Source organism: Apteryx mantelli, chromosome Z, assembly GCF_036417845.1.
Source record: "Apteryx mantelli isolate bAptMan1 chromosome Z, bAptMan1.hap1, whole genome shotgun sequence".
Lineage (NCBI taxonomy): Eukaryota > Metazoa > Chordata > Aves > Apterygiformes > Apterygidae > Apteryx > Apteryx mantelli.
Window position 1 is genome coordinate 11,613,430 of NC_090020.1, and position 16,259 is coordinate 11,629,688.

Below are 16,259 nucleotides of genomic sequence, written 5' to 3' on the forward strand. Positions count from 1 at the left end.
GCTTAACAGCATTATTCTGTCTTCCTCCATCTGATAGTAGAGAGGAGTTAAGTTTGGATTATGCATGCCTCTCTATCCGCAATCTTATGGTCATGTGGAGCATGTGAAAATTTTGAGTGATTAGCATTATTTTTAAAAAGCCAAGTTTCTTACACACATTTACTGAGAGAATGGAACTTTCAGAAATATTTGAATGGGAGAAAAGAAGGCCCAGTGCCTTTCAAATTTTGTTCCTGCAATAGAAGATGCTTTGGAAAAATGCCTTTTTAGGGAATGTACTGTTGCCATTTGTAGCACAGCTTGCAGTATTTTTGTTTGCAAAAATAAAGCTATTAAGGCATTAATTAACATTAGTTCATTTTCTTAACTGCTATTAAATCTGAAAACTTACTGCTTCCTAACTCATACACTAAATTTGTGCCTTTTACTCTATCTGCATAGTGAATTTTTTAATTCTGAAAAAAGCTGTTGGCATTTAGATAAAAGATAACTTTCTTCCTTCTCCCTCAGATCCAGACCTTTAACGTTGAGGCACCATGCCAGACTGTGGAAGATTTAACGAATGGGGTTGTGATGGCCCAGGTTCTTCAAAAAATGTAAGAACAGATTTACTTAATTTAAATACAAGCAGATTTATTATCTATAGATTTGTTTGAATTTAATTGTATTTTAATTCAAACTTGGATGGTATTCCATAAGCATGTGACTTTTTCTCAGTTTAGACAGCACTTTAATCTGAAATGTGACTAATAGCTTTTTCTCCATAGCTTCAGTTAACTACCTTAAACAAAAACCTTAAAAAATGCTTTTTTAGATTAAATACTTCTTCAAGGCTAATCTTTTTGTTAAGTAAATTGGGTTAAAACTAAGCTTGTAAGTTCAAAATACTTAAACTTTTTTAAACAGTTGGAGCCAGTGGAAGGTAAAGTATTGGCCCCAGGCAGTGCTTGAAACTAAAATCAATATACCACATGTTAGAATTGCAGGGTTGCATGCAACAAAACTTCTGTGATAAACTGAATGGATCTGTCAATTTAGTGGTATGCAAGGACATTACATTCCTAACAGCAAGTGGAAGGAAAGATAGCTGTTATGTTAGGTAATGATTTTGTTCTTTTGAACTTAAAAATCAAATAGGATAATATTAGTCTAGGATGCATTAGTCTAGGATGTTTTTGTGTACAGTCTGAGAATGAAATGTTTTAAAGATACTTGTTTTCAACTGTGTTATCTGTCCTTGGCAGTGATTGTTGTGAAGTTCTTTGTTTCTTTTTGAGGACTAAAGATAAGCATCCGAAATGTTTTACATGTTGAAATGAATTACATGTTTTCACAGAAGCACAGCTTTTTTTTCTTTCTTTCTTTTTTTTTAAAAAACCTTTCCTTAGGAGCTTGATCAGCACTTACCAAAGACTACTGTCCAAATGGAGTATGTCAATTCTTACAGACCTATAAAAAAAACCCCTAGAGATACACTTTAGTCCTCTTAACTTGAAGAGGATACTGACTTCAAGTAATCTAACTGCAGAATAAAACAATTTTCTGTATAATTTCTTGATAATGAAGACTAGCTAGGTACAGAATAGACAGTAACAGCTTTCCATTAGAATTTCTTTGCTTCACATGAAATAATCATAGAATGACAGAGTAGCTGATGCTAGAAGGCACCTCTGGATATTGTCTAGTCCAACCCCCATGCTCAAAGCAGGATCACCTAGAGCAATTTGCACATGTCCAGTTGGAACTTAAGTGGAGAATCCTCAGCTTCTCTGGGCAGCCTGTGCCAGTGTTCAGTAAAACATTTTTTTTCTTTTGTTTAGATGAAATTTCTTCTGTTTCAGTTTGTGCCCGTTTTCCCATGTCCTGTCACAGGGTACCACTGAGAAGAGTTTGACTCTGTCTTCTTTACATCATCCTGTCAGATATTTATGCACATTGTTAAGATCCACCCCCACTCCCCGAGCTCTCTTCTCCAGGGCAAACAGTCCCAGCTCTCTCAGCCTCCCCTGTATGAGAGATGCTCCAGTCCTCTAATCACCTTTGTGGCCTACTGGACTTGCTCCAGTATGTCTGTAACTGTCTTGCATTGAGGAGCCTAGAAGTGGACACTGCACCCAGATGTGGCCTCCTCAGTGCTGAGGAGAGGGAAGAATCACCTCACTCAGCCTGCTGGCACCACTCTTCCTAATGCAGCCCAGGATGCTGTTGGCCTTCTTTACTGGAAGGGCACATTGCTGGCTCATGGTCAACTTTGTGTCTACCAGCACCCCCAGGGCCTTCTCTGTAAAGGTGCTCTCCAGCTGCCTGGCCCCTGGCCTGTACTGGTACATGTTGTTATTCTTTCCCAGGTACAGGACATTACATTTCCCTTTTTTAAACTTCATGAGGTTCCTCCCTGCCTGTGTCTTCTGCCTGTTGAGGTTCCTCTGAATGGCAGCACAACCATCTGGTGTATCAGTCAGTCCTCCCAGTTTTGCAATGTGTGCAGACTTGCTGAGAGTGCACTCTGTCCCATCTCCCAGGTCATTAATGAAGCTATTAAACAGTATTGATGCCAATGTCAATTCCTGGGGTCAGGCACTAGTGCCAGGCCTCCAGCTGCACTTCATGCTGCTGATCACAACCCTCTGAGCCCAGAAGGTCAGCCAGTTTTCCATTCGCCTCACTTCTGCTTATCTAACCTGTACTTGTCTGTAAGAACGTTACGGGAGACAGCGTCAAAAGCCTTACTAAAGTCAAGGTAAACAACATGCACTGCTCTCCCCTCATCCACCAAACCAGTCTTCTCATCATAAAAGGCTGGTTAAGTATGTTTTTCATACATCAGGTTGGTTAAGTATGATTTTCCCTTCGTAAATCCATACTGACTACTCCCACTCACCTTGTTGTCCTTCATGTACTTGGAAATGGTTTCCAGGAGGATTTGCTCCATCACCTTCCCCAGAATGGTGGTGAGACTGATTGGCCTGTAGTTCTCTGGATCCTCCTCCTTGCCCTTCTTGAAGGTAGAAGTGGTAGGTGCTTTCGCCCAGTCCTCAGGAGCCTCTCCTGATCAGCATGGCTTTTTAAAGGTTATCAAGAGTGGCCTTGCAATGACATTGGCCATCTCCCTCAGCACTTGTGGATTCATGCTGTAAGGTCTCATGGACTTGTGCATGTCCAGATTGTTTAAATGTTCCCTAACCTGATCCTTCTCCAATGAGAGTAGGTCTTGCTCTGGGCTTTCCCCCTCATCTCTTGTGGCCTGGGATCCTGAAGGCCAGTCTTACCAGTAAAGACAGAGAAGAAGAAAGCATCGAGTACCTCAGCCTTTTCCATGTGCTTTGTCACCAGGACCCCTGCCCCATTCAGCAGCGGATCAGCAGCAGGATTTTCCCTAATCATCTTTTTTATGCTGATGTACTTGCTGATGTACTTGTAGAAGCCTTCCTTTTTGTCCTTCGTATGTCTCACCAGATTCAACTCCAGATGGGCTTTAACTTTCCTAACCCCATCCCACCCCCTGTATGCTTGAACAATGCCTCTATATTCCTTCTGGGTCACCTGTCCCCTTTTCCACCTTCTGTGTGCTTCCTTTTTATGTTTGAGCTTAGTCAGGAGTTCCTTCTTCATCCATGCAGGCCTTCTGTTAGCTCTGCTTGATTTACTGCCCATCAGAATGGACCATTCTTGAGACTGTAGGAGGTGATTCTTGAAAATTAACCAGCTTTCCTGACCCTTTAACTCTTCCCTGGAGCTGTATCCTATGGGATTCTTCCAAGCAGATTCTTGAAGAGCCCAGAATCTGCTCTGTTGAAGTCCAGGGTTGTGATCTGCTTTTTGCCTTCCTCTCTCCTGTCAAGTATCCTGAACTCCACTGTCTCACAGCCACTGCAGCCAAGTGACCCCAACCTTCCCATCCCTGACCAGTTCTTCCTTGTTTGTAAGAATCAGGTCCAGCAGAGCATCTTCCCTTTCTGGTCCTATGGTTATGAATTGTACAGCTATACCATTACACAGTACAGCCTATTACGTATGTTTTGATTTACAAAGAATAAAAAAGCACTGCTTTTATATGTTCCTGGTGGGTTTTTTTGTTTTTGTTTTTCTTTCTTTTTTTTTTTTTTTTTTGCTAAACGGACATTCTTAAAGCAATTTACTGTACCACTATTGAAATGAGTAATAATCATGAGTTATGCTCCATGCTCAGTGGGTTGGTTTTCTTCAGAAATGTATTTCTGTCTGTTGGCAGAGATGCAGAGATGATTGCTTAAATAAAGGAAAATTTGCATACAAAATAAGATGGGGAGGGTATAAATGAGCACTGCTGAGAACAGCATCACATGCAGTGATAACCATTGACAGAAGCATAAGTACCTTGTGCTTTGAAGAGCAGTACAAGCTACCTGCAGCCCTGTTTAGAGACTAGGCAGCAATCAACTGGTATGTAAATGCCTTTATAAACTCTGAAATTAATCCAGCACAACACATTCCCCGACTTTTTGGATTTAGGCTCATATGATGATAAGAGAAACTTCAGTTCAAAATGCTTGGTTCAAACAAGTCATGTCATGGTAATGATGATGCTCTGGTTTTCTGCTGACCTTGTGTAGTGCAGTACCTCTTCAAAATTAACTGATGGATGTTTTGTAATCACAGCCGCTCGATTGTCAACAACACTTATGTTCATATTTGCTTAGGTGATGCTTTTTCAAACATTGTTCTAAGAGATGACAACATCTTTATTAATGACGTGGACTAAGGGAGTTCAAGAACTGAATATATTTGAGTCATGATTCCCAGAGATTAAGCTTAGGGAGACATGTTTGTGGCAATGACTAGTGTCGTTTTGGAAGCAGTATTTGTAAAGCCCTTTTAGAAAATATTTCCACAAATTCAGGTGAAAAAATTTTGGTCTCAGGTGACTTGTTCCATTAGCTCAATATAGAGAGAAATCATTACAGTCGATGTTAATTCTTGTGGTCTAAACCTTGATGGAATTTTTGAGGACAAAGCTGAAATTATAACAGTGCATTAAGAATGATACTGAGGTGGCTTACAGATAGATCAGGAAAGGACGATCATTCTGGATTTGCTTGGTGTTGACACCCAGTTTGTTGTTTCTGGTATTGCTTGCAAAAATATTTTCTTTAGATGCTACTAGTAATAACTAGTGTGATCTACATAACAATAACTAGTAATAACAATAGTGTAATCTGTATTGAGGTGCTGTAAAGATATTTGTTGGTACTTTTCTGACCACTGTTATATGTTATTGACTTTGAGTGGATTGCTGATGAGGTGCTGGACTTTGGATACTTCAATGAGATTTTGTACTTGAAAAAACAAATGGGATCTGTGGAAGAGGACTACCACATTTAGCTTAGATTTAATTCCCAGGAATCTTCCCAAAATATATGTCTGACAAGAGATACATAAAAGGTGTAGGTAGTCCAAGACTTTTGTCAAGAAAGTGAAGGCGAATTGCTGGTCCGTGTGTCACTGTTACAGCAGCAGTACCTGAGAAGCTTTTTATTTGCTATTGCAATATAGGGCTCCTGAATGCACTGAGTTGGAGTTGAACCCTAAACCTTGTAATTTTAACTCAACTGATGCCCTTGTTGAGAATGGGGTACGCAGTGTTAGCCAGCCAGTCTGTCCAAGTAGACTTCTGCTTGTGGGCAGTTCTTTATGCTTGCCAATGCTGCTTTTTAGACTAGTTATTAGCAATGAAAATGTTAAGCGAAGAATTGGCCTATTCATTGTGCCTGCAGCCTTCAAGCAGGTGAAGATATTTGTGATGTAGCGTAACCCTTAAAAATGATAAGATACAGGCCTTAAGAAAGTCTCATTGGTCTTTTTTTTGCCAGAGAAGCACAGGTAACTACTCTTATCAGCTTTGTCACTCAGCTGGGCCAGTACTTCATAGCTCTTGAGTCTGTTGAAATCACCTGACTGTTGGTGTTTCATAGAAAACCTAATCAAAAGATGCCAGGGTGCTTTCTGAACTCCAGAACTCAAACTGAAGCAATTCAGGTTTCAGCTGCTGACTTGTTTCATTACTCTCCAGGTGATTGGGTTGTGATAAGTAGAAATTAGGCAAGGTAAGGCCTTTTCCAAGGAGGAACATTTATTTCATACAAAGACCTAACATCAGCTTTCTTTATCTCTAATAAAACATGTAAGTATTGGAATCAAGTTCATTCTCGGATTTACCTGCTGCAGAGGACAGAGAGGCTGTTTCAAAGCTATTTGGAGAAAGTCTATTTCAAACCCAGATGAAACTCTGTATAAAATGTTACATTTTCTGTTTCATACTTTGAGATTCTGTCATCAATGCTAGAACTACCCTGTTTCTGAATGGGAGCAATTTGGAGTCTTCACCTTAACTAGTAATTAACGCTGTTCTTCCAGGTATATATTTGCGTATGCCGTGTCAGAGGAAAAGAAACATGCCTTAATCTTCACTGGAGTCTGTAATAGAATGTGTAAAAAATAACAATTGGAATATGTCAGTTGAGAAACTTTGCTGTTTGTGATCTCTCTCATTTGCTATGTAGTATACCATGGGTTGCTTGTAGACCTTGATACTTAGTGAAGAAAAATGGGGGAAAATACAGTACAGGAGAAGTAGCGCATCAGGTACAAAAAGTGTCTACGAAGACTGTGCCCTAATACAAGTACTGATGTAATTGCTGGTTAACAGTATATATCATATGGACATTGTTTGAATCTTCAGATGCCTACATAGTTTCTTCTTTGAGTTTTTGCCAAAAGATCTTGTGTTGACTTACCACTAAATAAAGGGTTCAGTTTAGCCATCTCTAGAGGATACAGCAGTAAATCTAATAGTACTTTGCAGCAAATGCAGTCATGAAATCCAGAAATTAGAATACTTTTTATGAAACTCAAACATGAATCTCCACACTGACTCTTAAGGGCCTTATGCTTACAAAAAAAGAACGTTTTTTGGTTTTCTAGCTACGTTAACTTTATTTTTCATCTGAAATGCAAGTCTTTCCTTATGTTGGCATATTGATTTAAAAATAGTTATGTTTAATGAGTTCTTTCTTTCATTCTGCTCATAACATTGGCAAAATTCTGTATGGTAGAGGGGAAATTTGACTTTAGTAAACAGTAGAAAACATTACCTTTTTAGATGATTTTAGAACTTTAGGGCAAGAGAGTCTTAGGAGTTGTCATGAACAAGCAGCTCGGGGAAGGTGCTTGTGAGAAAGGAAGAGATGAAATTTACAGAAATAAAAGTATGCTGCACAAGTTTTAGGTGTTCTTTGTCTTTATCTTGATTGCCTCTTCAAAAGTACAGAAGGTAGAAAAACTGTTGTGGAAGGGTGATTACAAAAAAACTGACAAGGATTACCATAAGAAAAGATTTGGAAAAATTGTGATATTTGGTAGATGAAATAATAGTGAAGTTTATTCTCGGTGAAAAACTCTTAACTCCAGTGCTGCTTTTAATTTTTCTTACTTTATGAAGGCAGCATATATTGAACAATCTCAAGCTTCCTTTTAGGAAAGGAGTATTTGCAGTCCATGTCTAGCAGTTGGAATCAATAATATGTGAAAAGTAATATTTTCTGGGAAATCTACAGTGTAGTATCACAAACAAGAATGTATTCTGAGAGGTTAGTCTCCAGCATCAACTGATAAATTAGGGGAACAACAACATGATGGAGGAAGAAACTGGCAAGGTACATTGCATGTCCTGTGGCTTCCTCAAAAATGTTAGCTACCCATGGCGTGCAGCTAGAAATGGGATATATGAACAGAGTGTAAGTAGTGAAAAAAGTGAATAGTAGCAGGTAAGTAACATTTTAGTTATTTAAGTCATGTCAGCCTGAGATAGATGCTTAATCACTAAAGTGTCTTAACAGTTTTTGAAACCTTTTCTAACTCATGTTCTATTTTTTTTTTACATTTCAGAGATCCAGCTTACTTTGATGAAAACTGGTTAAACAGGATCAAAACAGAAGTAGGAGATAATTGGAGGCTAAAGGTACTTGGTTTGTTTTTCCTGTCTGCAAATACATATTTCAGTTCTTAGTACAATACTGTGCTTAAATTATTATGTTTAGCATATTTCTAGGTCAAGACCTTGCTTTGAATTAGAGTATTTTGAATTTAGGACAATTTTAATTGCACTTATTTATTATGTTATTACAGTCCTCCACAGTTTAATGAAGAAAAAACAGACGCATGTTGAATTTGAAAACTGGCTTCAATTATTTAAAAGAAAAATAAATATAAAAAAGTTGCATGCTTAAATCAACATTTGAACAACAAAGTGGAGTGAATAGAAGTTGGTTTTTTTTTGCTGCGAAGTCTGAAAGTAATTTTTCAAAAAAAGGCGAATGAGCTCTGAGAAATAACTGCATAAGAATAGCAAAGTAATAAGTAATTTATTTAAATAAAAAGGCAAAACGTTGTTTCTTTTTACTTTGTTGGTTCTGCAAAACTACTGAGCTTTAGGAGAGGAAGTGGTGCTTTTCTGTGTTGTGTGTACTCAGCATATTTTCTGACCACAATCTATTTGCTGGGTCATTTGTATCACTTGGTGTTCTAGTACTTTCTCTGTAAACCTTCAAGGCAATAGAATTTACACTGGTGCAACTGTGGAGCAATTTGATTTATAAAACCTAAAGAACACAGTTTGACATGCAGATGTTAGTGTGTTTTCTGATTAGATTTAATGAGAAAATGAAGATACATGAGCATTCCTAAACTGCCATTTCCAGCATGACTTCTTGGGGGAACAAAACTGGGATCATTCATCTGTTCATACTTCCCATTAAACCCAGTTTGTTCAAGCTCCCCAAAGCCCTTCTGAACATCTGGGAAACGGACAGAACTATGAAATATTCTAATTCTTGCAGTCTTGTCATCATTACTGACTGAACAGAGGGTCCACACAGATAAGTGCCACCTGAGGAAAGGGCAGAACATACTCCCGTTGTGTATGTTTCGGCTTGCTCAGCAGACCTGTCAGCATGGTCCCTACTACCTGGCCAGTTTTGTGCAAGTCTGGACTGTTTTAGCATTTCTCGTCTAACAGGATTGCCAGCAAAAATGTGGTAACATTGATGAGGATATATTGATAGGCTGGCGAACACTTTGCTAATTCTGCTTATAAAACAGTTTAGTTTGAAGTAGTTTCTTAAAGAATATGAAATTACAAATGAGCAGCTGAATAGAAGTTTTTTCTCTAAAATTACTTTTTTTATAAGGAATCTTGAAGTCTTGGCTCTTTAATTTGTAGAACAGTTCAAGAACCATTTGTTGTAGCGGCATTTTAGTTGATTGAAAGCAAGCAGCAACTTTTTGTAACTCTCGTATGGAGCTTGAGGAAGGAAATTTCTCTCCCACCAGTTTGGCAGGTACTAAAGCTTAACACGTGTCAATAAAAGAAACACTGAGCAATCTAATAACTTCCTTATGTAATTGAAGTCTGGGAAAACATCGGCTTAGATATCAGTTTCTTGCTGATGTCATTTCTTCTTGGTTTTCAGATTTCCATATAAAAAAGAACTAAAGACTGATTATTTTTGTTCTTTTTTTCAAAGAAGTGTATACTCCAGCCTTTTTCATAAAAGATACTAAAAGGCAGAAATGTGTTATTTTAACTCTTGTTTTGTAACCTTTAATCTTACACGTTGCCAACTATTGTTCTTTATATATGAGTAAACACAATTAGTACTTTAGATCTTCAACTTTATCAGTGATTTGTAGTCTGGCTGGTAGGAGCTTTTTCAATCTGTGCACTTTGTTGGTTTGCCACTAGATCTGAAATGCAGTCAACATACTTCTGTGCATCTCTTTAATATAGATTTCCCTTCATATTTTAAGAAACAGAAAGAGAAATGCTAATTGGGTTAGCATATTTTGTGCTATCTCACAAGCCTTTTGATAATGAGTTGAAGTATATTCTTGTTGCTAGACAGGGTTGTTCTTTGCTTCCAGTATCTGCAGTGTAGTAGTCATACGCTTGTACAAGCTGTCACTCATATGAACCACATAAAGGAGCCAGTCTAGAGGGGAAATGGGTAGAAAATATAATGTGCAGGTTATTCCACTTCCCTGATATGGCCCTCCTAACCACTAGTGACAGAGATATTCAGAAAATTATGCAATTGTAAACTTTGAATTGGATGCTATCGTGCATGAAAAATAACAAAACTGAGCCATACATTCTTGTTCATCTTTTTATTCGGTCAGTTAATGTTATTTGGTTTACTTGTTGATAACTGCAAGGATGCTATCATATTAAAATATTGTCTGTTTGCTGTACCAGTTTAAAATAAACCTATACATTCACAGGGATAATATTATATTCTTGATTTTGGAGCAGGCTGTCTGACTTTAGAGATTAGGCTTTAGAGACTGATTTGTCTGACTTTAGAGATTAGATTTAGAGATTATGTGTAGGATAGAAAAAGGGGAATTCTGTGTACTTGCAATGTGAGGAGCATTCAGCTAGCTGGCATCCTCCATGTGACGGCTGACCAAGTCCCTTGGCTTAGTGTGTTTAATAGAGAAACATTTTGTTACTGCTTTGGGGTTAAAATTTCTGAGGCCTAGCATACATCAGCATGTGTAGCATTTTTTTTTTTCCTATGGGGGAATGAAAAACCCTACTTCTCAGTGATGGCTTAAACAACATTTTATGTCATTTAAAGAAAAATCTATGAAAGCAAAGACATATCTCTTTTCTGATGTACAGTTGAACACTTTGAGTTTAAATTGCAGACGCGCCAATATTTCATGCTGACACATTCTGAAGACAAAATAGCCTTCACTGAAACTGAGAAACAGCACAGAAAATAATCCTGTTGCCAAGATTTTGCAGGAATGAAGTTCCCTAATCAAGAAAGAAGAATAGTTCAGTGTCAAGGGACGTACAAATAATAGTAATGAAACAGAAATTTACACAGTTAATGGTTTGATACACACATGTTAATCACTGAATTTTATCACTTTTTTGGCAATTACAGAATATGTCATGGACCGCCCAAAGGATGGGGAAAAAACACTGACACTTTTTTTTTTAATCCCTTCTGTGCAGTGTGACCATACCTAGTCTGGGAGAGGAAGGAAATATATTGTTCTGCTTGATTTCTGACTCTTTCTTCTGGACACTTGCCTTGACATTCAGACTGCAGCATCAGTTTAAAATACATTTGACCTGTGTTTATACAAGCAAGCTGTGTTTGTTCCATTACTGAACAGTACATTCAAACAAATGATCCCGTTAGATTTTCTGTAGCTAGAACAGTTTGCTGAATGCCTTGTGTTTTACAACACATACAATATTGCAAAATAAAATAATCAAATTAGAGACTACTTAGTACTGTAATCCAAGTAAACAAACTTCATTTTTGAGTTAGTTTTGACTCCCTGCTGTAACACGGTCATCATGCTTGCATTTAGTTCTCCTACCCCAGCTGGGTTTACTGTGGTGGAGTGCTGGTAGCCAGTTTTTTGTGTACAGTATCATCCTTCTCTTATAGAGAAACATGAAAGCAGCAGAAGAGAGCACTTATTCATGAACAGCCTTCTAAGTTTTTTAGTGTTTCTTTTTCTTTCTGATAAGGATAGAAGCCTGTCATGTGAATACGTTTTTCTGCTAAATTCTGCAAGTAAAAAGCAGAGACTATAAGGCATACCGGCATTCGTTTCTGCCAAGAGGATAATTAGAGTCTAATATATTTAGTTGTGTTTCTATACACCCGTAATGCCTAAGTCACTATGATAAGTTTAATCCAGGAATGCTATCTGTGCTTGGAGGCACCTTTTTAACAACTTTTCTGGTTTTTGTTTGTTTGCTTGCTTTTCATTTAACTCAAGAAGGTGTCTCTATCTGTTCATGCAGAGCAAAGATACAAGTGCATTCTTGGGATTCTTTTGCAAAAGATAGGTCAGAGGGGGATAAGTCCCAAAGCTATAAATGAGGCTTTTGTGGCCTCACTTAGAGCCAGAGAAAACGGACTCCTGCAGAATGCAGTTTAGAGCAGAAACCTAATGTACGTGGTTGGGACTGTGCATGCCACATACTCCATTCTTCATGAAATGCAGCCAGGGAGAATACCTACCTTAGTTGTTTGAAATTGGAGAGTTAAGAATTCTTCCACCACTGCAAGTCTGTGTCCTTGCAACACTTCCAAGGGTTATGAGGTGGTAAATTATAACCTTTTTTAAGGAAAATAGGCCTATGCCTAATTACACAGGAAAGGTGCTGTTTAGCAAGAGGTTAGAACATTAGGGTTCCCTTTCAGACACTTCAGGACCTGAAATGTACATGGAAAAGTCAGCTTGCATTACCCAGAGTCTTCTGCAGAAACAGGATTTTAGTAATGCATATGATATAAGGATAAATGCAAAATTTGGAACCAGCTTTCATAGTGCTAGAAAGTAAACAAGAACTTAAGTAACCTTTGCTCCTTCTTATGTCAGTGTTTATAACCTTAATAGCATTCTGTTGTCCATTTCATCAGGCTGTCTTCCCTTTGGTGCTCAAGTATATTGCTAAAGAGAAAAATCTAGACAGACTACCCTTATAGACCATCTGTTTGGAATCAGTGAGTGACTTGTAATTAAATAAGAATAGAAATTTCATATGAGAGATGAGAAAAAGCTTAGGGGGAGAAAAAGAAAATAAACTATTCTGAGTTGGGACTGCTTTGATAGCTCTCACTATTTTTTCCAAAAAGTTTCCTGTTTTTTCCAAACAGGGGTATGGGTGCAAGGAATGAATGTGGAAGGGTCTGGAGGGGAAGTATGGGCCTTTCATATGGGAAAGGAAGAAGTTATGTTGCTGATGCAATCAAATAGGCATCCCATGTGATCATGGGCTGATGATGCAGCATTTTGTAGTCATGATCCATATTGTAAATTACTTTCATTGTGTTCTTTCATTGAATGATTTAATGCTCTTTGTTAAGTAATTATAGTTAACTTTTCCCCCATGTGCCTAAGAAAAAGAGAAAAAAGATTCTGAATAGCAGTTACTTGCTGTGATTTAGTGTTCTAGAAGTAATCAGTTGTCTTTAGCACTTTCCTGTGTTTTTCTGTTGTTATAGCTATTGTTCTTTTTCATTCATCTCTGCTTAAAGTCACCTTTGTAAGAATTTATGTTCTGACCTGTCAAATGTTAATGGTGCTACTGAGTCAAATCTCAAAACAGAAAACATTTATGATAGTTTCCCGTGATGATTTTCTGCCAGTGGCAGCAGACCCATTTACTACAGAGAAGTGAAAAACAAAACGAAAGAGGGGCTCCCCCTCCCCCCAGTAATACTGAAGATCATTGTTAAGTTTAAGCCAGTCTATAAAGGAGTTGCTCTGGCTTTGTAATTGTCTGAGTGTGTATCTGATACAAAGATCATGCAGTTAACACTTGAAAGAAAGTTATCCTGGTACTGCTGATTGAGAATGGAATAAAATAGAGCCTCAAAGAGAAGATTTTCTAGATTTATTTGCCATTTTCCTTTTCCGAGGGTGCTGTTCTATACATTAGCTTTCATGAGAGATATGATAAACTTTTTTTTGTTTTGTTTTTATTCTAGCATCTCAGCTCTAAGCTATATGGAAGTTATATGGAGGAAAATGACCCTTTCTGTTAAGGGATAAAGCATGAAACAATTTTTCTAGATTAGTACTTTCCATTTTGTTTCTCTCATTTTTGGGATTATTTTCAAGTTCAAGGTTCCTCACAATGTTCTCATCGCTAAACTGGACTTAAATTCTGCAGCTTGGCCCTTGGGTTTCTGTGGCGCTTTCTGCAGCAGACTCAGGTAAATTACGAAATGGAAGGTTTTAATGAATCAAATTTGAAAGTTATATTCCAATCAGTACAGTATTCTTGATTTGATCAAAATTAAATACTTTGTATTTCTTAAAATTCTTAAATTTGCTGCAGACTTTGGTTCTTATCGTGCATAACCCTTGAGAGATGGTGGTGGTTGCCTTTGGGCAGACAACTGGAAGGATGTTGTAGTTATTACATAAGAAGGAAAACACATTTGATGGGAGGTGAAAGGGTAAATCTGAAAGTAGACTAATTATTTATACCATTACGAAAGGGCAGTAATTGTTATTTGCATGTTATCATGTAGCATCTCCAGTTTTCCCTATAGGTTGCCAGAGTATTTGATACCTCGTTTTTGGTGTTCAGGTTGAATGTCTTTTCTCATATGGCTTAAAGTTCAGTGATTGTGAAGACAACTGTGAAACTTTCCCAAGGAAGATTTTATATGTTTACAAGTGGTCAGTTTTTGCCCCTGGTTTCCAAAAGGGAAGGAGTTAGTAGGAATGAGGTAGCCACATCATTACCACTTTGGAATTCAGGACTACATCTTTTGACTTGTGTAGCCTGTTCCATTCTTGAATTTCTCTAGGGAGAGGACCCAAATTTAGCTTTCATCACCTTGTTTTCTCTAACTGCTGACTGTGTGGGAGTGTTTGGATTTTAGTATCATTCCTCCTAATTGTTTTCTGTAATAGGCCTTTTGGAAGATAGATAAATTTGGCACTGGGCAGAATATCTTTGTTGTGTATTTTTACGATATAATCAGGAACATAGAAGATATTGCAGATTTTAAATGCAGTTATGAGTTGAGAATTTTGATTTGATTATTTTTTCCCCCCTCTGTTATAGTTTCACAGTTCATAACTGTGGCTACCGTTGTCAGCAATAGGCAGGTTGTGAATCTTAATTCCCTGTTCTTGAGCTATCTAGGTCTATGATAAAAATAAATGGATTGGGATGTGATTATTCAGTTCTCTAGTCATCCTCCTCGTTTCTGTTCAATCTTTACAGAACCTGTTTTTTAAACTTCCTATTATATGAGACAGTATGCTGCTTCCATTGTCTAAATACCTTGTTTAAATACTTTGACATTAACTGGTGAGAATCTGTAGCAGTTACTTCCAGCAAAGATTTGTTTATTCTAAATATCATCTATGAGAACCATTGTGTTTTTTTAAGATTTTTCATGCAGTCTTCATCTGAGACTTGATCTAAATGGATTTTTGCCAGAAAGGGATCAGAAACCCCTCAGTACTAGAGAAATGCAGCATAAATGCCTCATGCTCTATGGAATCTAACTTGCGCTTTTGATTATGCAAGTGAAACAGAAGCTCTCTGTGTATGGCACTGAAGACTTGCTGAGAAATGTGGAATCTTGCCTTGATGCTGTAATGCAGACATTCAGTTGCCAAGAATTCGGAGGTGGGCAACAAAAATGAAGGATCTAAGAGGAATACTTAATGAGAACATAAAAAAGTTAAACTTGCATAGGTCAGGGAGAAAGGAGAGTATTAAGCAGTAGTTGGTTTTGGTTTGGAAGTGGAGATACACATCTCTAGAAAGTAAGTCACTAGGATGTTTCAGGAAAAGAAAAGAGAAAAACAATGTTTTAACTTTAAGATCCAAAAAGGTCCAAACAAGTACTCTATATGCTGTTTTTTCAGACTTAATTTGTTTCTGCCAATTCATATAAATTTGTGATCTGATCTGGAAGTCTGATCATAAGGCACAGTTGCATAACTTCCATTATTCTAACTTAAACTTCTCAAACAAAAGGTCTCACTGGAGTGCAAATAGATGTAATTATACAACTCTTCTGTGTGATTGTTCCTTGATTGCCTACTCTATGATCATGTTTCTGTAATGTATTCCCTGCATTTATTTTATTTCCTTCCTCTTTCTGTCAAATAGGTAAGCAACCTGAAGAAAATTTTAAAAGGGATATTGGATTACAATCATGAGGTGAGAACAGTATTAATTAAAATAATTTTACTCTCCTTTTGTTAATGCATTTTTGTTAACCTGCTTAATGTAAATTGTATCCTGCAAATTCATTAGGTCTTGACTTCTTTTTCAAAGCGTTCGGCATGCAGGGTGTCTCATGGCCTGTTCTCAGGGGTTAACCTTCTCTGAAGGTTCTCACCTACCCTATCATACACTCTGTCAGAGTTTCCAAATGAGTCTGATATGTAGGCCCCGTCATACAAATAGTAAATGTCTTTGATACTGGCTCTTTTTTGATGGCCCTAAGTGGTGCCTCTGTTTGTTTTTTTGCTGTTGTTGCTGTTTGTTTTGTTTTGTTTTGCTTTTCCTCTGCTCTAACTGAGGAGTACCCCATACCTTTTCTTCTCTGAGGTGAGGGAGGAAGGAACATTTTTACCATCTCCTCCTGTGGAAGTTTTATTAAAATGTTTTAATTCTGGGAATTTGAATTCTTAGTCAGTCTGCCCATGGTGTT

General features: G+C 37.6%; 1 protein-coding gene across 4 annotated transcripts in view; it reads left to right on the top strand.

Annotated features, from left to right (window-relative positions):
- The window catches only part of HOOK3 (hook microtubule tethering protein 3), an 83,652-nt gene that overhangs the window by 13,633 nt on the left and 53,760 nt on the right, over positions 1-16,259 (top strand). For all 4 annotated transcript variants that reach the window (XM_067316395.1, XM_067316396.1, XM_067316397.1 and 1 more), the window contains exons 2-4: positions 511-596; positions 7,924-7,996; positions 15,713-15,763. In XM_067316395.1, the coding sequence (XP_067172496.1) occupies positions 511-596; positions 7,924-7,996; positions 15,713-15,763 (210 nt within the window). The remainder of the gene's footprint in view (positions 1-510; positions 597-7,923; positions 7,997-15,712; positions 15,764-16,259) is intronic.